At 54.4% G+C, this 22153-nt stretch overlaps 1 protein-coding gene across 2 annotated transcripts in view; it reads left to right on the forward strand.

The window, feature by feature from the left end:
- Positions 1 to 21851, forward strand: part of FBXO31 (F-box protein 31) — a 36584-nt gene extending 14733 nt beyond the window's left edge. For both annotated transcript variants that reach the window (XM_014477189.2, XM_070388586.1), the window contains 7 exons: positions 6037 to 6113; positions 10683 to 10850; positions 11409 to 11483; positions 15875 to 15984; positions 17071 to 17224; positions 18098 to 18453; positions 19711 to 21851. In XM_014477189.2, the coding sequence (XP_014332675.2) occupies positions 6037 to 6113; positions 10683 to 10850; positions 11409 to 11483; positions 15875 to 15984; positions 17071 to 17224; positions 18098 to 18453; positions 19711 to 19933 (1163 nt within the window). In that variant the 3' untranslated portion in view covers positions 19934 to 21851. The remainder of the gene's footprint in view (positions 1 to 6036; positions 6114 to 10682; positions 10851 to 11408; positions 11484 to 15874; positions 15985 to 17070; positions 17225 to 18097; positions 18454 to 19710) is intronic.
- The last annotated feature ends 302 nt before the right edge of the window (positions 21852 to 22153 follow it).

A 22153-nucleotide genomic window follows, 5' to 3' on the forward strand; every position in this document is an offset into this window, starting at 1 on the left:
CGAAGTCTGGGCAGGGCTGCCTGGGTGTGGGCAGTGTGCTCTGGGGCACTTTCTGGGCACTGTGCACTTATAAAGCCACCTCGTGTGTCACCCAGGCCCAGGGGACTGGTGTGGGAGCAGTCACCACACACCCGGGCTGGGCTGGCTGGCTGAAGATGTGAGTCCTGTTCCTTTTCTGGCCCTCTTGGGAGTGGGCTCTCTGGAACACTCTGTCCTGGGCTGTGCTATCCCCCCCCCCATGCCCAGCAGTCAGTGAGCCAGGCGCCATCTCCAGCCCCATGGGACAGATGGTGACATTTCGGGTATCAATGAGAACAGCGGATCGATGGCACTGGCTGTGCTGAGGGGAACCAGGTGTCGTGGGCTTTTAGGCACAGACAGACCAGCAGCTTAGAGGTTATCATGTCACAGGGCTGTCACAGGCTTCTTCCAGGACTTACACCGTCAGGCTGATGTGGAATTCCAACACGCCTCTGGGGGTGACCGGGACCAGGAAGTGCCTCAGGTTGTTTTGAGAGGTGTCCTTCTCTGTGCCCAGAGGGTGGAGAGAAGCTTCCTGCAGTGATGAGGATGAGTCCTGAGTCCCGATGGTTGACCACGCTTCTGGGAGACCGCATCTCGAACTGATGTGGACCAGAGCCGCATGCGTGCTGTCCCCATTGCTTGTAGCTGACGCTGCCTTGAGGACCTGCTTTAGTGGGGGATTGCTGGCGCCTCGAGCTGTGAGTGTAGTTATAAAAGCACAGCGGGACACCTGGACGATCTAGAACACAGTGACAATAACCAGTTGTCAGCCTTGGTTGCCTTTCTCTGAGAACTGGTCTGTTATTTTAGATGGTCTACAAGAATATCAGGGAAGAATTAGCATGCGTGAAAAAAAGAAAAATCAATTTCAACTGAGCTTGAGCTTCTGTATGCCCAGGTTGTTGTTCCAGGTTCCAGTGTCCTAAGGTGTCCCAACTGAGGGCTTCTTGGTATTCGTGCTCTGATGCTCTCCCGAGCTCCAGAGACGTCTGCTGTGATGACTGGCTTGTGAGGAGCGAGGCTCTGGGCTCTTCCTTGTCCACTTGTGCTCTGTCTGGAGCCATGGGACCTCAGGTCCCCAGGTCCCCTGAAGTCTTCTGGGCCTCATTCCCTTGGACCTGAGAGACACAGTCTCTCTGAAGCCTTGTGGCCCAGATCCGCTGCTCCTAGGGGTGGTGTGTGTGTGTAGCTAACTGACAGTCTTGACAATCCGTGTCTGTAGGATGTTGGGATTGTACCGGGGCTGTGTGTGTTGCCTTTATGATGAATCTAGCACATGTCTGTGTGTGTGAATCGATGGTGCACTTTGAACTTAAAAATAACCTCGTGTACCTTAGGGCTCTGGGCTTTGAGGCTCAGACCCAGCATTCTGGCAGTGCTCCAGGTTGCTCGAGTAGATGTGAGGTGTTTAGTGGAACATCACCCCCATGGGTGAGGAGATGGCCAGGCCATTTTTAATCCTCAGGTGTAGATGGCACAGGGTGGAGTCCTTGGAGGGGAAGTCCTCTCCAAAGCCCAGTCTGCCAAGCGGAGCAGAGAACGCATTACAGGATGGCTACGGAGAAAGGCAGGAGACCATGGGTAAGGATAAAGCAGAAGGGCCCTCCTGGAAAGGCCTGTGGGCACCAGTGGGGTGTGTGTCTGAGAGAGGAGAGCGTGTGTCTGTGGGATGTTTCTCCTGACTTTGTTCCGTATATCGATTTTGTATCCTGCCGCATTATGTAATTCATTTATTCAGTCTGAGTTTTTGGTGGTGTCTTTAGGATACGGTAACATGTCATCTGCAAAATGGTGGCAGTTTTATTTCTTCCTTTTCAGCGTGAACACCTTCTATTTCTTTTTCTTGCCCGATTGCTCTGGCTTGGACTTCCAATCCTACACTGAATGACAATGGGGAGAGTGGGGATCCTTGTTTTTCAAAAGCTTTTTGCTGTTCATGTTTGATGTGCTGCTGGCTGTGGGTTTGTCACACGTGGCCTCTGTTGTGTTGAGGTACGCTCTCTCCATATCCTTTTATCATAAACGGATGTTGCATTTTGTCAAAGACCTTTTCTGCGTGTGTGGAGAGGCTCCCGTGGTTGTTAGCCTTCATTTTGTGAATGTGGTGTGTCGCATTGATTGATCTGTGGGTTTTGTGTCATCCTTGCCTCCCTGGATAAAATCCCCTTCATCGTGGTGTGCGGTCCTTTTTGGTTTCCTGACGCTTTGTTGAGGATATTTGCATCTGTGTTCAGCAGGAATATTGGCCTTTAATTTTTTTTTCTCGTGGTGTTCTTGTCTGGTTTTAGTATCAGGGTCATGCTGGCCTCACAGAGTGAGTTTGGAAGTGTTTTCTCCTCTGATTTTATTCCAGCTACCTAAAGTTTCTAGTGGGTGGCAGGAGATACCGTCAGTTGCATGTAGGGTTTTCCTTTGGGCCTGAAACCTCAGTTCTGCACGACAGATGTAGTGATTCAGAAATGATGTTACGGCCTTGTGGGTGGCGGGCCGGCTGCCCCGAGTGTGGTGGGCTGTGGCAGCTGCTGGCAGGACAGCAGGGAAGAGACTGCTCAGTCTCAGCTCATGCCGAGGAGAGTTGGGTCTGTTAGGCTGGGTGTTGTCAAGTGTGTTGGAGTTTCCCACTTGGCTTGTTAAGTGGCCCTTCCCGTTGGCAGATGAGAATTGGCTGGCCCTGACTAGGACAGAGTGTTTTTCTGTTAGCTCCTGGGCTGAGAGCTTCCTTAGTCATCTTGGACCATTGTTCCTGTTTTGGTGCTGGTGGTGGGGTGACCTGAGAGCCTGGGCTAGTTTTCTGAACACAACCACGCTGACCTTGGGGATCAGTGGTCGGCAGGGTCTCTGAGCTGGTGCTCCTTCTGGAAGGCCCAAGTCCTGCTTCATGGGGCTGAGAGCAGGAGCATTTTCACTGTTCTCACTGAGTTAGTGTGGTTCTCTGGTTTCTGGTTGCTTCGCCTGTGAACTGGAACGCCCGGCTTCCCCGGATTCCTGGGACTTGGGCGCTTTGAGCACGCCTGCTTCTGGTGGGACAGCCCCTGAAGGGTCTGACCCCGTCCACTGGCTGCCTCAGGTCCCAAGCCCGCTGTGTGCACGTGGGCCGGTGTCAGGTGTGCCCCGTTCAGTGTGTGTGTGTCAGGCACTCAGTCATGTCCGACTCTTGGACCCCATGGACTGTAGCTCGCCAGGTTCCCCTGTCCATGGAGGTCTCCAGGCAAGAATACTGGAGTGGGTTGCCATTTTCTTCTCCAGCCCCATTCAGTAAGTGGGACTGAATCCCACTTTACTCTCCTGACTTGAGTGGTCAATGCGTGTTTGGAGATGGAGGAAGGAGGGCTTGTTGAGCTGGGGATCCTCCTCCAGGAGGGGAGCCCTGGGGTGTGTTGAGCGCCTGGGCCAGGAGGTGCTGGGGACTCTGTCCTAAACCCGGGGGCCCCTCCTCTGCCTGAGGCAGGGTGCGGCGCAGGTCAGAGGTGAGCCCGAGGGCTGGTGCTTGAGCTTGTCTGTGCTTGTTGCGTCCTGTGGCCGTGGTGCCTTAGAGCTGGCCTCCCAACAGGCCTGGGCACAGGCGGCCACCGTGCACATGGGGCTGCCCTCCCCGTCCTCACCCTGATGTTTTGTGTGACTCAAGTGGACGCTTCAGTCCGAGGGCCGCTGGGGCTTGTCAGGTCGCTTCTCCTGGACTAACCCTGAGACTTTCTTAAGAATATGTTGTAAAGCACAGGCATCGTGTTATCTTAGGGAATCGAGTGCCTCTGGGCCAGCATGCTCCCAGCCCACCTGACGCTGGTGGTCTCTGACTTTCCCTCCAACTGTCCTGGGGGCCCAGGCTGGGTGGGCCAGGAGCCACGGGCATACCTGTGTGTGCTCACCTGTGTGGAGCTTGCAATCCAGAGGCAGCTGCTGCTCTCAGCACGTACAGGAGGCTGGACTCTTTTTTTCAGAGAGATGCTGCTTTTAAAGCAGAAGAAGGAACTCCCCTTTGGAAATTGCCAGGTTGGTGGCAGATTCTTTGGACAGAGTTTCCAGGGGCTTTGGGATCAGATTGATTGATCTTGGAAAGATGGGAGACTGGAGACAAGAGAAGGCCATGCTGTATGGGCCCATTTGATTTTTTCTCCACAGTTACATGGCAACATTTTAAAAACATAACAGAAAAGTAGAGAGAATTGTGCAGTGAGCACCCACTTACCCGACTCCATAGCTCTCTGCCCCACTTCACCCCCACACACCTGTCCATGCATCCATCGTATAATGTGCTGTGTTTCTAGGTAAGTGGCAGACATTAGTTTGTTTTACCCCTAAACACGTGCGTGTGTGCTGCACCATCTGGAGCTTAGTATTTGCTTGTGACTCTGACCCCGCTTATTATTGCTTGTTTAACACACGCAAAACCTATCAGGGCACGGCCATGAGACAACCACTGACTTTAACATATGTCTTGTAAGCTGACTCAGAAGACGCATGTTCTGAGGGTGCGACCTTAGGGAGGCTGGTGGAACATTCCCACCAGTCTTCTGCATGCCCTGTGGGCTCGGGATGGTGCTAGACCCGCTTTCCCTTCCCTGCACCCCAGACCAAGTGGTGGCCGCAGAGCTGCTGTCTGGGCTCAGGTCCCTTTGGACCCAGCTGCGTGGCCTTCCTCCCTGAAGTTGTGATGATGCAGCTCCTGCACTTGGAGACCATCCATGGCTCCCACTGGGTGTTAGCCAAGGTTTTTAGACACAGAACCAGTTCCTTCATATAGAAAGAGAGCAGTATAAGAAGTTGGGTTGCACAGCTATGGAGACCCTGACCAGTCCCAGGATCTCCAGTCAGCAGCCTGGAGACCCAGAGGAGCCAATTGTGTAGTTCCAGTTCGAAGTTTGGCAGGCTCCAGACCCAGGAAGATCCCATGTTTCAGTTCAAATCCGAAGTCTGGAAAAGACCGTTGTCCAAGCGCAACATAGTCAGCCAAGAGAAAACTCCCTTGTTTGTGGGAGGGTTAGCCTTTTTGTCCACTTCAGGAAGAGCCCATGATTAGAGTTTGAAGTTAGAAAAGACTGATCTCCCAGCATTCAGCCAGGTAGGAGGAGCTCCTTCATACTCATGGGAGCACCAGCCTTCTTCTGCTCAGTCCTTCAACTGATTGGACATGGCCCACCACACGAGGGAGGGCAATCTGCTTTCTCTGTCAGATGGCAGATTGAAATGTCACCCTCGTCTAGGAACACACACACACCAGAATAATGTTTGACCAAGAATGTCTGCCCACCCCTGGCTCCCATGGGCAAATCCAATTGACAGATGAATTCTAGCACCACACTGGCTGTGGTGAGACCCCAGACCCTGCAGCTGGCAGGCAGGGCCCTGCATGAGCTGGTTCACTTCTTTGTGCAGTTTGTTCCTCTTTTCACTTTTTCACTTTTCACTATTCACTCCACAAATACCCGTGCAAAGGAAGTGGAAGTGAAGGACTTTTCCCAGGATACCTGCTGCACTGGCCATGGCCATGCAGTGGGATCTCAGGTTGGCCTCAAGTGCCCTTTTCTCTCGTTGCCCCCAGTAAATATACATGCATTGCTTTTGAAATAAGGCAGGAATGTGTTTTGTTTTTAAAGAAGGATGACCTAATTTAAATCTTACTCTACAGCCCCATGACATTTTGGACTCCGCCCTGGTAAAGAGTCCCATGCTTACTCCATCGTGGAGACCGATGGGAGGCTCATCACCTCACCAGGGTGCCCACTGCATGTCTTTTGAGGCAGCAGTTCCTCATCACTGGAGCTGATACGCAGAGGCTGGGTTTCAAAATGACCCCGTTATCATGCTTTCTAAAGACATTTTTACTCTTAGAATGATTTAGGAACTTGTAAGTTTTACTTGAAGCCCCATTTGTTTGCACGGCTCTCTTGTGAGCCTCCATGAGTGACCTCTTCACAAGCCTCACCCCCCGCCAATGCCCTTCCCTCCAATTACTGACTCTGCATGGTGGCCGGCTGACTCTACAGCGAAGCCCTGTCCTCTCTCTCCCTGTAGTGCTTCACCGATACAGACACATCCTGGGCTTGTGGCAGCCGGATATTGGGCCGTACGGAGGACTGCTGAACGTGGTGGTAAGTCTGAAGAGCCTCGGGCCTGGATTCTTGTGCAAGGGACTTTGTTCACCTGCCTGAGCGGTTCCCGCCTGACAGATAGTCGCAAAGACTCAACAGGCCAGGCGTTATTTTCTAAATGAGCAAAGATTCATTCTAAGTAGTTCTTGGCCCCCGCCACATCCGGGGACTTTGTGATGCAGAATGCTTTACCTGGTCCCTGCCTCTTGGACACCAAGGGCCATTGATGGTCACAGGCACCGGACACTCCCGTCTTGGGTCGTGCACAGGCCCTTTGCCCTACATCAGGGTCTGAAAGGACAGGAGGCAGTGTGGGGCCCTCAGAGGCTGGCTCTGGATGGAAGGCCCATGCTGGCTCTGCTCCAGGGTATGTGTGGCACGTGCGTGGGGTCGTGGCAGGCACCTGTCCCTCCTCTGCAAGCCTGCCCTCTGCCTCCTCAAGCAGCATTTTAACTTCCCTTTTTCAGCCTTTATGGCTGGTCCCAGCAGGAGCGGCTGTTTGATATAAGCTCCTTGGTGGTAGCCAGGAGAGAAGTCTTTTGGTTTTAATCTGTATATGCTTCCTGATGACTTGCCTATCTTATATAAAAAACTAGCTGATCAATTTTTGGGTCCGTTTGAAAAACTTCAGACCTGACTTTCCTTGGCGTTAAGTGGAGTCGGCATCGAGGAGGACACGGCCCTTGCTGGTGTTCTTGCTGACACGGCTACAGCCTCCAGGACAGAAGCCGGGCGGGGCCTTGTGCTCGCCGAGCTCCAGGCGGGCCCGGCCGTCGTGTCACTGTTGCCCGCAGTGCAGGGAAAACCAAGCCAGGGCTCCTTCCGGCAGCCTGCGGTCCACCTCTGCTTCCCTCTTGCTGCACATACACGCGGCGGGCCAGAAGCCCGAGTCCAGGGCTCTGGCTGCAGCTGGGTCACGGCTGGCGGGTCTGCCTTGCTGCGGCTGTCAGGGTCCCAGGAGCCAGGTTCTCGTGGACCGCCAGGTGACTCTGGTGACTGGGTTTTGCTCACCAGGTGGGGTTTGGTTAGGGATAAATATTGCTTCATATTCCTTATAATGTAGTGGAAACATCTGTTGAGAAACTCACTTCACATTTGTTTAATATTAATACCGCCAGGGAAGCCTTGCTGTTAGAATGTTCTCTCAGGGATAAGCCAGACAGCTCCCAGCGTGGGCTTATTCTCTCCTTAGTTTCAGTGCGGGAGAGGGTCACTGTTTTTCTTACTGGCAGTGAGTAATAGAGTTGTGTGGGGTTTTTTTTTTAAAGGGCTTCTGAAAGCAGGGGATAATTAGGGGAAAGTGGGGCCCCTGACAGAGCACCGCCAACTAGCCCTCCTCTCAGACGATGAGTGATTGTGTTCCGTCCTTCTCTGTCGCTGGAACCAGAAGCTGGGGACTCAACCCCCCCGGGGAGGCAGGACTGGCTGGGGGGCCACCGTGTGGGCGGCAGAGGTGCCCCCGCCCTCCACGAGAACGCAGGCTTGCTGAGTGTGGTGCCCGAGGACTGTCCCCTCCTTTATCCCCGTCACCACGTTTATCGTGTGGCACTCTAAACACACACAGGGCGGCAGGGTGACGCCCAGATGCCCGCCTCCTGGCAGCTGCCTGGTGCCAAATTCACAGCCTCTTTGCCTTTTCTTTTCAGTATTTTAATGCAAACCCCAGGCTCCTGACAGTCCGTGTTTGTGCTTCAGCGTGGGTCTCTAACTCCAGCACCCACACACTTGAGGTTCTGACCACAGCTCACCATAGCAGCACTGGTCTCTGGGTCCCCTAAGGCCCCGTCCACACTCGGGGCGCCCCGTCCATCTCAGAACCACCCTCAGCTGCTGGCTCATCCGCCTCAGGATCTAAGCCAGGCCCTCCTGCCGCGCGTTGGTCTTGGCTCCCGAGTCTCCCCTGGCAAGAGCAGCGCCCGTTCCTTCTCGGGTCGGCTGCCCTGTTGGGGGTCGCTCTCTGAATCACTCCTGCTTCTTTCCTGTGTCTTTGGGCTTCTTCCCTTGCCCCACCCCCCGTGCCCACTTCAGAGCTGGACGCGCTCTCTCAGTGGCTTGCTTGGATCCAGGTCTCACCGCTGTATTTTCTACTGAAAAATTAGCTAATTTTTTCAGCTTGGTTTAGTATAGTTACCAAAACTGTGAGGTCTGTAAAGTGTACCTTGTGGCGATTTGAGGCACAAGTAACATTGTGGAAGGAGTCCCCCTTCTAGTTAGTCAAGGTACCCATCACCTCACAGTTTGATCCCTTTGCGAGGGGTGGGGAAAACTGTGATTTCTGTTTCTCAGCATATTTCAATGATGTAACAGTGTTACCAGCTATAGCTACCACGTTTCATGTTGGATAAACTACTTAAATTAGTTATTTAATTAATAGTTAATTAATGGCTGGAGAGACCATGCTCGTCCTGCCGCTCTGGATCCCCACAGGACTGGGATGTGGATGTGGCTGGTCCTCACTGTTGGGGGGGTTTCAGTGCAGTCTCAGTCGTGTCCGACTCTTTGTGACCCCATGAATCACAGCACTCCAGGCCTCCCTGTCCATCACCATCTCCCGGAGTTCACTCAAACTCACGTCCATCGAGTGGGTGATGCCATCCAGCCATCTCATCCTCTGTCGTCCCCTTCTCCTCCTGCCCCCAATCCCTCCCAGCATCAGAGTCTTTTCCAATGAGTCAACTCTTCGCATGAGGTGGCCAAAGTACTGGAGTTTCAGCTTTAGCATCATTCCTTCCAAAGAACACCCAGGGCTGATCTCCTTCAGAATGGACTGGTTGGATCTCCTTGCAGTCCAAGGGACTCTCAAGAGTCTTCTCCAAAACCACAGTTCAAAAGCGTCAATTCTTTGGCGCTCAGCTTTCTTCACAGTCCAACCTCACATGCATACATGACCACTGGAAAAACTATAGCCTTGACTAGATGGACCTTTGTTGGCAAAGTAATGTCTCTGGTTTTCAATATGCTATCTAGGTTGGTCATAGCTTTTCTTCCAAGGAGTAAGCGTCTTTTAATTTCATGGCTGCAGTCACCATCTGCAGTGATTTTGGAGCCCCCAAAAATAAAGTCTGACACGGTTTCCACTGTTTCCCCATCTGTTTCCCATGAAGTGATGGGACCAGATGCCATGATCTTAGTTTTCTGAATGTTGAGCTTTAAGCCAACTTTTTCACTCTCCTCTTTCACTTTCATCAAGAGGCTTTTGAGTTCCTCTTCACTTTCTGCCATAAGGGTGGTGTCATCTGCCTATCTGAGGTTATTGATATTTCTCCTGGCAATCTTGATTCCCGCTTGTGCTTCTTCTAGCCCAGTGTTTCTCATGATGTACTCTGCATATAAGTTAAATAAGCAGGGTGACAGTATACAGCCTTGATATACTCCTTTTCCTATTTGAAACCAGTCTGTTGTTCCATGTCCAGTTCTAACTTTTGCTTCCTGACCTACATATAGGTTTCAAGAGGCAGGTCAGGTGGTCTGGTATTCCCATCTCTTTCAGAATTTTCCACAGTTTCTTGTGATCCACACAGTCAAAGGCTTTGGCATAGTCAATAAAGCAGAAATAGATGTTTTTATAGAACTCTCTTGCTTTTTCGATGATCCAGCGGATGTTGGCAATTTGATCTCTGGTTCCTCTGCCTAAAACCAGCTTGAACATATGAAAGTTCACAGTTCACGTATTGCTGAAGCCTGGCTTGGAGAATTTTGAGCATTACTTTACTAGCGTGTGAGATGAGTGCAATTGTGCGGTAGTTTGAGCATTCTTTGGCATTGCCTTTCTTTGGGATTGGAATGAAAACTGACCTTTTCCAGTCCTGTGGCCACTGCTGAGTTTTCCAAATTTGCTGGCATATTGAGTGCAGCACTTTCACAGCATCATCTTTCAGGATTTGAAAGAACTCAACTGGAATTCCATCACCTCCACAAGCTTTGTTCATAGTGATGCTTTCTAAGGCCCACTTGACTTCACATTCCAGGATGTCTGGCTCTAGGTGAGTGATCATAGCATCGTGATTATCTTGGTCATGAAGATCTTTTTTTGTACAGTTCTTCTGTGTATTCTTGCCACCTCTTCTTAACATCTTCTGTTTCTATTAAGTGCATACCATTTCTGTCCTTTATCGAGCCCATCTTTGCATGAAATGTCCCCTTGGTATCTCTAATTTTCTTGAAGAGATCTCTAGTCTTTCCCATTCTGTTGTTTTCCTCTATTTCTTTGCATTGATCGCTGAGGAAGGCTTTCTTATCTCTCCTTGCTGTTCTTTGGAACTCTGCATTCAGATGCTTATATCTCTCCTTTTCTCCTTTGCTTTTCACTTCTCTTCTTTTCACAGCTATTTGTAAGGCCTCTCCAGACAGCCATTTTGCTCTTTCGCATTTCTTTTCCATGGGGATGGTCTTGATCCCTGTCTCCTGTACAGTGTCACGAACCTCAGTCCATAGTTCATCAGGCACTCTATCAGATCTAGTCCCTTAAATCTATTTCTCACTTCCACTGTATAGTCATAAGGGGGGTTAGGGTGGGGATACTGTGCCTCACCCACCCCCACCCTCACCCTCGTGTGGACCTGCGTGCAGGTGGATGGCTTGTTCATCATTGGCTGGATGTACCTGCCGCCCCACGACCCTCACGTGGACGACCCCATGCGGTTCAAGCCCCTGTTCCGAATCCACCTGATGGAGAGGAAGTCGGCCACGGTGGAGTGCATGTACGGCCACAGAGGGCCCCACAACGGCCATGTCCAGGTGAGGCCAGGGCTCCTCGATGCTCCCCGGGGCCCAGTGCCAGCTGCCTGCCAGGGTCTTCCCAGCAGTGCCCCCAACCCGGGCTGGTCAGCAGGAGTGGGGATTCAGGCTTGGCCCAGTCCTTCTGGGTGCTGTTGACGATGCTACCCTGCTTCAGAGATTCACTGGCTGGAGCCATCCCTGCTTCTGCCTCCACTTAGAACCATGTGTCCTTCTAAGCGAGGTTCTTTTCTCCTCCTTTGGAAGGGTGTCTGCTTGGAATAAGACATTTTACTCTCGGGTGTGGGCCTGGCAGATAGCCACCCGCGAGCGAGTTAGCGAGCGGGCATCCTCGCTGCCTCAGTAGGAGAGTGCGGCTCTAGGACACCCCCTGGGAGCAGCGATGCCACCTGCGCTCAGGGGATCCCCAGTGCCCTTCTAGGACCACCTGCCATCTGGCGGCCTCTGGGGCCCCCAGATGATGGGGGGCATGGGAGCGGGAGGGCCTGGTGCACCCCTGCTCTGATGGGGCCGCCGGGGCTCACTGGTGACCCTCTCTCCGTCTTACGGACACTCAAGATCGTGAAGAAGGACGAGTTCTCCACCAAGTGCAACCAGACGGACCACCACAGGATGTCTGGCGGGCGGCAGGAGGTGAGGCCAACCCTGCTGTCCCGGGGAGTGACAGGAGGGTGGACATGTGAAGGGAGGCCGCCTCCTGGCCTCATCCTCACGGTGTGGATGTGTGTGCCGGGCTGAGGATAAACACGCTGAGTAGAGGTGGCTCTCTGACTGCTTCTCCATTGCCTCTTTGACAAGAGGCCCGAGGGCTGCGGGGTCTCATTGCAGGTGTGAGTTGCAGGGAGACCAGAGGCTTTATCAGGGCGAACCCCTTAGAGCCAGAGGCTGGGCTGCCTGAGGTGCTGGGGGGTCCGCCCCAGAGTCCTGGGGTGGGGAGCTCACCACCTGGCCCATGGTCACTCGGCCCGTCTCAGCTGCCCGGGGTGTCTCTGCTGGCTCCTTGTGCTCCATCTCTCCACCTCTCTTTGTCTCTCCCTCCAAGTAGAGAGTTAGAGGATAGGGTTCTTTTGTGGATTCACTTGTCAGCTGAGACATCCCCACTCTTAGCTGTCTTGCTGACCTAGAGAGTGGCTTCAGGCTCCAGGGGGAGAGGAATCCTGATGGCTCTGAAGATAAGATGAAAGCCTGAGCCACCCTGTGCTCTGATGGTTGATAATCACGTAAAATTCTGGACCACAGTGGTGCTTCCCAAGGGAGTAGAGGACTCCTGGTGGCCTCAGAGGGCTGGAGGGTAAACTTATCACTGTGCTTATCACTGTCTCCAGGCCGAGACCTGCCCTCGGCTCTGAGCCCCTGGCTCCTGCTGGCTCTCACCCCTCCCTCTGCTCAGGGAGGAAGCCCCACCCCAGCCCTTCTCTGCCCTCATCAATGCCCAAAGCCCGCTGTGCATAAACTGCATCCTGAGGCTTGCCAACACCCCGCCCCCACCTCCACCTCCCCACGCTCTGGGTTACATACCAGCTTTGTGCCACTTCCAAGGCCACGTCCAGACTGTCTTGGCCTTCTTGGGACTGGGGTGTTGCGCTTGCTCCTTACCTGTCCCTCTTGAAGCTGCAGCCTCATCTCTGGGGCCCCAAAGGGCAGTGCAGGGCTTTGTCCGCCCAGACCCCAGCTGTGTGCCTGTTGTCTAACTCCCACTGCGGACGGTGCCTGCTTTCTTCCTGGGTGGGATGGCGAGGCTGAGCCACCATACCCACCCCCATCTGTCCAGACCCCGCGGCCTGAGGCTTCTGGAAATCGGGGGTTGGGGGGAGCTGTGAGGAGGAGCAGGGATGGCAAAGGGAGGAGAGGGTGGCGGGTCCCACCCGCGGCGTGCAAAAAGCCTGTGGCGCTGGACGCTCTCAGTTACACACACTCAGTTGCTTTTATTTTGCTTTCCTTTGTCTTATATACTTTCTCACTACCTTCCCAAAATGATGCTTCCTGAACTGTCACCATCAGATGCAGAATGCTCAGAATCCAGAGGGAGAAGAGTGCTGAGACGGCCCCACCAGGGTGGCCTCCGCAAGTCCACTCTCCATCATCCCTTGTTTTCCTCGGCCTTTTGTGGTGTCACTGTGGTCGATAATTTAGATAGTTTTTCTGTTTTTTTCTTTTTTGTTTTTTAGCTTAACTGGTATTCCAGAAACATTTCCCAGTCTCATCAGTATTATTTACAAGCTTTTTTTTTTGGCTGTGCTGTGTCAATTGCAGGATCTTCGTTCCCTGACCAGGGATTGAACCCATGCCCCTTGCTTTGGAAGCACAGAGTCTTAACCACCAGATGGCCAGGGATGTCTCTGCAGACTTTAGTTTTTATGCAACATTCCATCCATCATCTTGCTTTGGTGTAACAACCGTAGGTGTGTGACTGTCCTGCAGTCGGACATGGGGTTTGTGCTCAGCTGTTCCCCTGTCATCCTTTGACCACATGCTTGAGTGACCTGCCCTCCGGGAGCCTCAGCCCTTGTCTATAAAACGGGGCCCTGAGATTGCCTGTAGTCGTGGGTGATTTGGAGCATTGAGTGGTCAATGGCTTAGAGGCAGGCCTGATTGGAGCCGCCCAAGAGAGATGCTGGGCATTATTTTTGTGACTGCTGCCTGGACTCTGCAAAAGTGGAATTGTATAACAGGGCCTGAAGGTACTCCAGATTGTACTTCAGATTGTTTTTCCACACTGTCAGTTTGCTGGTTCCTGTTTATAGCCCACCATGGCACGTGGGGCCCTCTGCCCTGCTGCACTCCTGCCAGCCCTGATTGCTGTGGCAGAGATGAGACCGGTGATGAGACCGGTGAGCATGTGGCCTTGGGTTATTAGCTTTAATTCTGTCACCTGCTAGCTGTGTGGCTCTGGAAAGTTCTGTGGACCAGGGAAGGTGTTAGCACCCAGCTCCTAGGCCGCTGTGCAGAACGAGGCGATGGTGGTGGGGTGTTGACCGTGGTGAACCAGCCCTGGATCTGTAATGGACTTCTTGTCTGGTATGTTTTCTGCCCCTGTGTTTTTCCTTGTGGATACATATCTGATGAGATAATTTCATAGTGAGCGTATCTGTTCTGAGTAATTGGGTCTGGTTGGTATTCCTAATGACTGACCTCATGTGAAGGAAATAAGATTATGACGGTTCACAAGCCAGTTTCTTGGCTCTCAGCTCAAGTCTGATTATGTGCTGTGACAGCACTGAAATCCTTGCTCGCTACATTCCCTCACCTCCATCTTCATCTGTTATTTCTCTATTTGATTTTTTTTAAGGGCCTTTCCTCCATGAGTTCAGCCACGTAAGTGGGAGGTTTTGGTTTTGATGAAGTCTAACCTGTGAGGTTTTTTCTTTTGTGGTTATTGTTTCACCTGCAGACTGCAAAGAGAGTGTTTCTCTCTGTGATTGTTTTTAGGAGTTTGGTAGCTTCACGTTACGTTTCGGTCTGTGACCTGTCTTGAATGGTTACTGTATGTGACGGGGATTGCTTCTTTGTTCCCTGTGGTTGTCGGTTTGTGCCCCATTTGTGGAAAAGAAAGACTTTTTCCCTGTTGGGTGGCTTGGATGCTGTGGTTTTAAGTCCATTCCTGAGACACACGTGGGTGTTTCTAGGCTCTCTCTGTCTTTTTTTTTTTTGGCAGTACCACATGTCTTGCAGTGTCTCAGTTCCCTGACCAGAGACTGAAGCTGGTCCATGGCAGTGAAAACCCAGAGTCCTAACCACGAGGCCACCAGTGAACTCCCTCCAGGTCTCTCCCTAGCTCTGACCTCACGCTCAGCCGCCGTCTTGGTTACTGTCGCTTTGCAGTGAGTCAGTCACGTTAGCGTGCATCCTCTAGCCTTGTTCTTTTGCACGGTTGCTCTGGATATTCCAAAGGGGTTTCAGAATCAGCTCAGCAGTTTCTCCAGAGAATCTGATGGGATTACGGCTGGCCTGGTGTTGAGTCTGTAGGTCAATTTGAGACAGTTGCTGACCTAATACTGAGTCTTTTGGTCCACAGGTGTCTCTGACCTGTGGGCCTCTTCACCCCCTTTCAGCAGCATTTTGGTCTTTTCAGAGTAGAAGTATCACCCATGCTTTATGTATTTATTCCTAAGTCTGTGTGTTTTTTGAGGCTGTTGTAAATAGGATTTTAAAACTTTCATTTTCCAATTTTGTTCTGTTAGTATATAAAAAATTCAGTTAATTATTATTTATTGACCTTGTATGTCTAACAGTTGTTTATTTCAGTCACTAGTAATTTCTATTCTTCGCCAGGGTTTGGGCAGTAACATATTAAAGCAGTTGACAGATAGTAGCCTTTTTTTTTTTTTAAGTAAATTGTTTTTGCTTTTGTTTGTAGAGCTAATTCTAGATAGTCACTGGAAACACTGTACTGAGTTAGGAGCCTGTAGCTGTGGATTAGCTATGTTGAATGTACAGAACAAAACAATGAAGTGCTAAATATCCTTCGCATAGCTTGATGCCATAATGAATTATGGGGCTTCGTGGATGCACTGTTTAAAAAGCTTTCTTTTTACAAATATACTTACTGAACATAACTAGGAAGACAGGTTTTAAAAAGGAAAGTCCGCCTACACCCTCCACCCTGCCCATCCCTGTCCTGTACTCACTGGGGGCTGCAGAAAGCAGACGTGGCCAGCACAGGCGTCCGATGTGCCTGCTCCCCCAGAAGGCCGACAACCAGGCTCAGTGTACATGCTGCCGTCTTGCGCGGAAGCAAGGCTCGCACAGCTGCCTCCCAGGCGCTCTTGATGGTGCTGTGGCCCCAGCCTCCACGAAGGACGCCCATGGTCCCTACGTGTCCTTCCAATTGAAGTTGGGAAAGTGGGGACCAGAGCCCCAGGCTCCTCAACAGGAAGGGAGGCTGGGAGCTGGGAGAACGAATGCACACAGTCCCGTTCCTCCTGCCCGGCTTCCGTCTTCATGCTGTCCACGCACCATCACAGCAGGCAGCCTCTCCGCCCCCTTGTGTCAGGGTGGTTTTGTGACCTGTGTTCTCTTGGAAGGAATTCCGCACGTGGCTAAGGGAGGAGTGGGGCCGGACGCTGGAGGACATTTTCCACGAGCACATGCAGGAGCTCATCCTGATGAAGTTCATCTACACCAGTCAGTACGAGTGAGTGCAGCCCCTGGCTGGGGGCAGGCAGTCTCTCCCTCCCAGGTGCTGTGTGCACAATCCCTCTCTTCTGGGTGCTATGAGCACAGTCCTTCTGGGTGCTATGAACACAGTGTCTCTCCTGGGTGCTCTGAACACAGTCCCTCTGGGTGCTGTGAACACAGTGCCTCTTCTGGGTCCTGTGAGCACAGTCCCTCTGGGTGCTGTGAATGCAGTGCCTCTCTTCTGGGTGCTGTGAATGCAGTGCCTCTCTTCTGGGTGCTATGAACACAGTCCCCCTGGGTGCTGTGAACACAGTGCCTCTTCTGGGTTCTGTGAACACAGTCCCTCTGGGTGCTGTGAATGCAGTGCCTCTTCTGGGTGCTGTGAACACAGACCCTCTGGGTGCTGTGAATGCAGTGCCTCTCTTCTGGGTGCTGTGAATGGAGTGCCTCTCTTCTGGGTGCTATGAAACCAGTCCCTCTGGGTGCTGTGAATGCAGTACCTCTTCTGGGTGCTGTGAACACAGTCCCTCTGGGTGCTGTGAATGCAGTGCCTCTCTTCTGGGTGCTGTGAATGCAGTCCTTCTCTTCTGGGTACTGTGAACATGGTTCCTATGGTACTTTGAGTACAGTCCTGCTCTTTCTGGTTACTATGGCCTAGAGGCCTTGTCTCCTGACCCTCCGTTTTCTGCCTGTCTGACCCCTATCACCCACCAGTTGTGTTCTCACAGGCCTGGCCTGTGTGTTAGAGCCTCATGTTCCCTTTCTCATGCCCACCTGGGCAGCCTCTTCGCCCCGTTCTCTGTCATGCTCTCTGCCCTCCGACCCTTTCCTGCTGCCTCTGTTTGGCCCCTTGGCGGCCTCAGGAGTCCCACCCTGAGTACTGGAGAAGGTGTGAGGTGTGTGGGCACCCATGCATTGGGGTGAGTGGAGCTCAGGAAGGAGGGGTGCCCCTGCTCCCACTGGCCTTGGGGGGAACCTAACGCGGCCCACCCTGTGCAGCACAGCGTGAGCCCTGTGTTCTACCCCCGCGCCCGTGGGCTGTGCCAGTCGTGCTCTCACGCTGCCCTTTCCCCCCCCTACTCCCCCACCCCCTGTCCTGCAGCAACTGCCTGACCTACCGCCGCATCTACCTCCCACCCAGCCGCCCGGATGACCTCATCAGGCCAGGCCTCTTCAAGGGCACCTATGGCAGCCACGGCCTGGAGATCGTCATGCTCAGCTTCCATGGGAAGCATGCCAGGGGCACGAAGATCACGGTGGGTCCTGGGGGCCGCCCTGCCGGGCCCAGCACCATGTGGACGCAATCACATAATCCTGGCGTAGGGCGGCTCGGGCTGCGCCCCAGCTACTCAGAACAGGCCCCAGACTGTGGCAGCACTTCCCCAGGGGTCTTGCTGGGAACTTGACATCTCGGGCCCCACCCGGACCTGCTGATTCAGGGCCCACCTTTCACATGATCCCCTGGGAATTCTGAACATTTCCAAGGCAGCCTTCCTTGCACAGCCCTTGGCTCTGGCCACACCCCAGGATTCCTGGGGAGGCAGAGAAAACCCTGATGCTGGCCCCACTCCAGAGGCTCTGACTTAATGGGGGTAGGCCGGGTGTGGGCTCCAGGAGCTCCCTGGGTGACCCTCTGCTTTAGCACTTGGGCCCCCACAGCCTGTCTGGGCCTCAGCAGCTCGGGAGCATGCCTGGAGGGCTGCTGAGCTGAGTGGGGGCCCTGGACAAAGGGCCCCTTGTCTCCTGTTCCAGGCACACAGTCTGGGCTGGCATTTCCGGCCGGCCCTGCCTGACCAGGGAGGGTTCACAGACCTCTCGAGGCTCCATCGCTTAAGCTGTCAACATAGGGTGGCTCCCACCCCAGGTCTTTGGTGTAGGGGTGCCCATGGGCTCTCCCAGGGTCACCCGTGGTATTGTCATTCCCTGTCTTCAAAGGCCTTTCACAGGAGGCTGCCTGCTCTGGGCACTGTTTTTTTTTTTTTAAGGACGTATCAGATATTCCGACTGGTAAGGGGTCACTGCCAAACCAGTGGAAGGGCTCAGCAAGTGCCCTCGGCCGGAGGCAGGACTGGTGCTGGAAGCTCAGCGCGGTCTCTGAGCCTGCTGACGGCTGCACACTGGCTCCACAGGGTGACCCCAACATCCCTGCCGGGCAGCAGACAGTAGAGATTGACCTCAGGCACCGCATCCAGCTGCCTGATGCCGAGAGCCTGCACGACTTCAACGAGCTCTCCCGCGTTGTCCTGGAGGTGCATGAGCAGGTGCGCAAGGAGCAGGAGCAGGAGGGCGGGCCTGAGGACGCCGAGGGCCTCGGCCAGCAGAGCCCCCAGCCCCGCGAGGAGCCGCCCGCTGAGCTGGCCCAGGCACCTGGAGACGGAGGGGCCGCGGCCGTGGCTGAGCCACCTGCCCAGTCGGGGCAGCCGTTCGTGTTGCCAGTGGGCGTGAGCTCGAGGAATGAGGACTATCCCCGGACCTGCAGGATGTGGTAAGGATCGGGGTGTGGGCTTCCGGGGTCCCTTGCCAGACCAGCACAGAGGCAGCCTGGGGTGGGGCCAACTCCACACGGAGTGGGGAGCATTGCACCGTGGGAAGCTCTGCCCACGTGTTCCAGGTCCTGGGTGGCCAGTGCTACTCCCTGGGCCCCACGCCGAGCTCCCCAAAAGGGGTTTAGGCATTGGTGCGGACTTGACAGACAAAATCTATTACATCCTCTTCATGTTAATACCGTTGTGATAAAAGAGGCTGAATATGGGTTTTCCAGAGGGAGGTGTACACAATAGCGTTCCAGTGTAACTTCACCTGCTGTGAATTTTTGAAAGTCATAAAGGAGACAGATCTCTCGTCCCTGGGAAACTTGACAACTTGCAGCATCTCGAGGCCAGCCCAGAGCCTTCGGGCAGAGCTGGCCTGGAAGCTCTGGTCCAGCCCCCGCTATGTCACCAGAGGGTCTCCACCCCAAGCTGGATGTTAGGGGCCCAGCTCGGGGGGGTGCGTGCGTTCCCTAGCCCAGCTGCAGAGCCTGTGCAGCACACATTTCTATGAGTCCAAGCTTGGTGCCCAGGAGCCATCCGAGCCGCGGGCCCTCAGGCGCAGGGCTGCAGTCCCCTCCTGCCCAGCAAAGCCTCAGTGTGGTAGGCAGAGGTGGGGTCCTAGGCATTATTCCACACACCGGGAGGGTCAGGCCAGTCCCAACTCCTTGTCATCTGTCAGAAACACTGAGTTCTTTGCAAGAAAGACATAAACGCATTAGAGCCCGAGTCTCCAAACATGGCTGTAACGGGTATTTGCAAGTTTTGCTTTTACGTGCAGATAAGTCATTGACTACATTTGAGTTGTTCACATGTGCACGTGACTATCCCGGAAACTTAGGTTTCTGTTGCCTGGGTCTGTGCCATGAAGATGTGCACTTTGGGGCAGCAATACGAGGGGGAGCTGCCTGAGACCCTCATCCTTTCGTTGGGGTAGAGAGCCGCGGTCCGCGGGGTGAGCCCAGCCATCTGGGGCGAAGCAGCAGGCCTGCTCACGCCCTCTAAGTGAACGCCAGCCTCCCGGAAGGTGCGGAGCCCACCAGCCGGACCCCGCGTATTGCCCACTGTTGGAGGATGGTGGACGTAACCCACGTGGGATCTCTGGGGGAGGGTGTTCCAGAATGTCCCGGACCACAAGGTGATGGGCCGGGGCCACCGCGTGTCTTCAACGGCCCTGCTCACCCTCTCTCCCCACACTCTTTATTTTTGTTCAGTTTCTACGGCACCGGCCTCATCGCCGGCCACGGCTTCACCAGCCCTGAGCGCACCCCCGGGGTCTTTGTCCTATTTGATGAGGACCGCTTCGGGTTCATCTGGCTGGAGCTGAAGTCCTTCAGCCTGTACAGCAGGGTCCAGGCTGCCTTCCGGAACGCAGACGCCCCGTCCCCACAGGCCTTCGAGGAGATGCTCAAGAACATCCAGTCCCTCACCTCCTGACAGTCCACCTCCCCACGGCGGGCGGCTCAGGGCTGGGAGGGCAGCAGCATGCGCTCGGGGGGACTCGGCCAACACCCGACACCCCCCTGCTCGCAGGAGCCTCTGCGCGGCCGCCCAGATGCTTTCCACGGAGCGCACGGCACACCTGCATATCCGCCAGTAGCAACAGGAGGGCTGAGCATGTCTTGAAAAAAACAACAGAACCAGAACAAACAGACCTGGAGGATGGGCCGCGGGGTGTGTAGGGACTGAACTGGAGAGACTGGCCGTTTTCTAGGGAGAACACAGTCCTCCTCCAGGGAGGGTCACTCCGCATGCACGGGGGTCTGCTGCCTCCAGCTCATGGAAGGAGTCCTGGGGGAGGCATGTTGGCTCCACCATCCCCTCTGCGGGGAGCAAGCCGGAGGGCCACAGTGGCTTCCACGCAGCCTGGGCGGGTGGGGGTGCTGTGTGCGGAATAGGAGCTCCGGGGAGACGGGGTGGGGCTCAAGACCCACTTCTCCACCTATCTGCTTGGATTTGGGACAAGTGCACGTCACTCCGATCTCAGTTTCCAAGATCAGTGAATGGGGCCGGTGATCCGGGTCATGAGGAGATGCCCACTGCAGGCCATCCGGCAGCTCGGTGGCCCTGGTCCAGCACCACCTGGCCCTGCTCCCCGCAGCACAGGGTGCCTGCCCAGCCTCTCTCAGGTTTAGAACCGAGACCTGTGCTGCAGCTGTTCTGACAGGCAGTCACTGAGCGCCCTCCCTGCTCCCCCACCCCACACTCACTGATGTGAGACCGTGAGTTGCAGCTGCCGGTCTCAGAACCAGGACAGGGCCCCTTGGAGATGACCCACGTCTGCTCCCCTGCGTGGTTTACGAGATGCCACTCTTGAAAGGGGCGGAACATTGGGAGGGGTCGTGCCGGGTGTTTGATGCCCCTCTGCAGGGGAGAGGGCAGCTTTCTGGAAGTGTCAGGGGACCAGGCCCCTCCAGCGTGGAGAACCCGGGCGCTGACCCTTCTGCTGGCGCTGTCCCCATTGTTTTGTTGACCCCTGCATTTGGGAACCCCCACGAGGCCTGATCTTGCCATCCCCTGAAGAACGGAGCCCCGTGTGCCTGGGCACAGACCTGCTGGAGTTATGCTCAGCCCTCCCTCCAGTCCTCAGAGCATCACCGCACCTGCCTGCCAGGGCCAGTGGCTCCCCGGGGTGGACAGACTCTGTTGCGACCCAGCTTCTTGTCCTCATTGGGTGGACTGCGCTGAGCCCTCACTCTGGGCGCCCCAGGGAGTGGGCAGCTCTGTGGTGCCTTCACGTAGAGCCCAACCTGAGGTGCCCCATGAAACGTGTCCTGTGTTTCCTGGTAGAATTCTTCCTGACTGGCCCTTTTCTCAAATAACTTCAGTCTCCGCTTCAGTCCATTTGGCTACTTGGGCCTTCCTTCCTTTGCTGCCCAGAAGCAACAAGCTCTGGGCATGGCCCTGAAATGCAAACTAACCCTCCCAGGACCAGGACTCTGTGGGGTCCACCCTGGGCCATCACCGGGCACCGTCAGCCGAGTCTCATCAGTGACACCACCTCACACCTCCCAGATCCTTCCAGCAGGACCCACAGTCGGGTAGGGACGTGGTTTCAGTTCCTGTATCTCTCGCAGGACTGAGCCTCAAAGCCTGTTGCCCTCCCCATCTCACAGCGCGGCTGTTCTTCTCTTGTGCCAAGCGTGGCTGTCCCCGATGGTGCAGCCACAAAGCCTTGAGGACAGTGAAAACGGAGGACAGCTGGGCGCTAGGCTGTTCCTCTCTAGGTTTCACCACTGTTTAAATAAAATCAAGAAAATGCGTGTTTTACCCAGAGCTAAGGGACTGTCTCCGTCTGAGGCCCCCAGCATTGTAAAGATGAGCATTTCTGATTAAAAACCAATCCCAAACTAAATGCTATCCTGCCTCTAGTGTCTGCCCTACGCATGGTTGCCACTAACAGTGACTAAAATAACCTTGGGCTGCTGGCCGCATTCATGTTGGCCTCCGTCTCGGGTGTCAGGTGGGGCCTGTGGGTGGCAGCGGCCTGGGTGTCGCCGGGCAGGGCAGTAGGAGTGAAGGGCGTGGGCTTGTCATCTGCCCAGAGGGCTCCTAGTCTCCCAACTGTACTTAGTTTCCAGTTCTGGAAGCCCAAGTTTCCAGTTCTGTAGGTGAGGTACGCAGACAGTGGCGGTTCTGTGCACAGACCCAGTACTG

Source organism: Bos mutus, chromosome 18, assembly GCF_027580195.1.
Source record: "Bos mutus isolate GX-2022 chromosome 18, NWIPB_WYAK_1.1, whole genome shotgun sequence".
NCBI lineage: Eukaryota > Metazoa > Chordata > Mammalia > Artiodactyla > Bovidae > Bos > Bos mutus.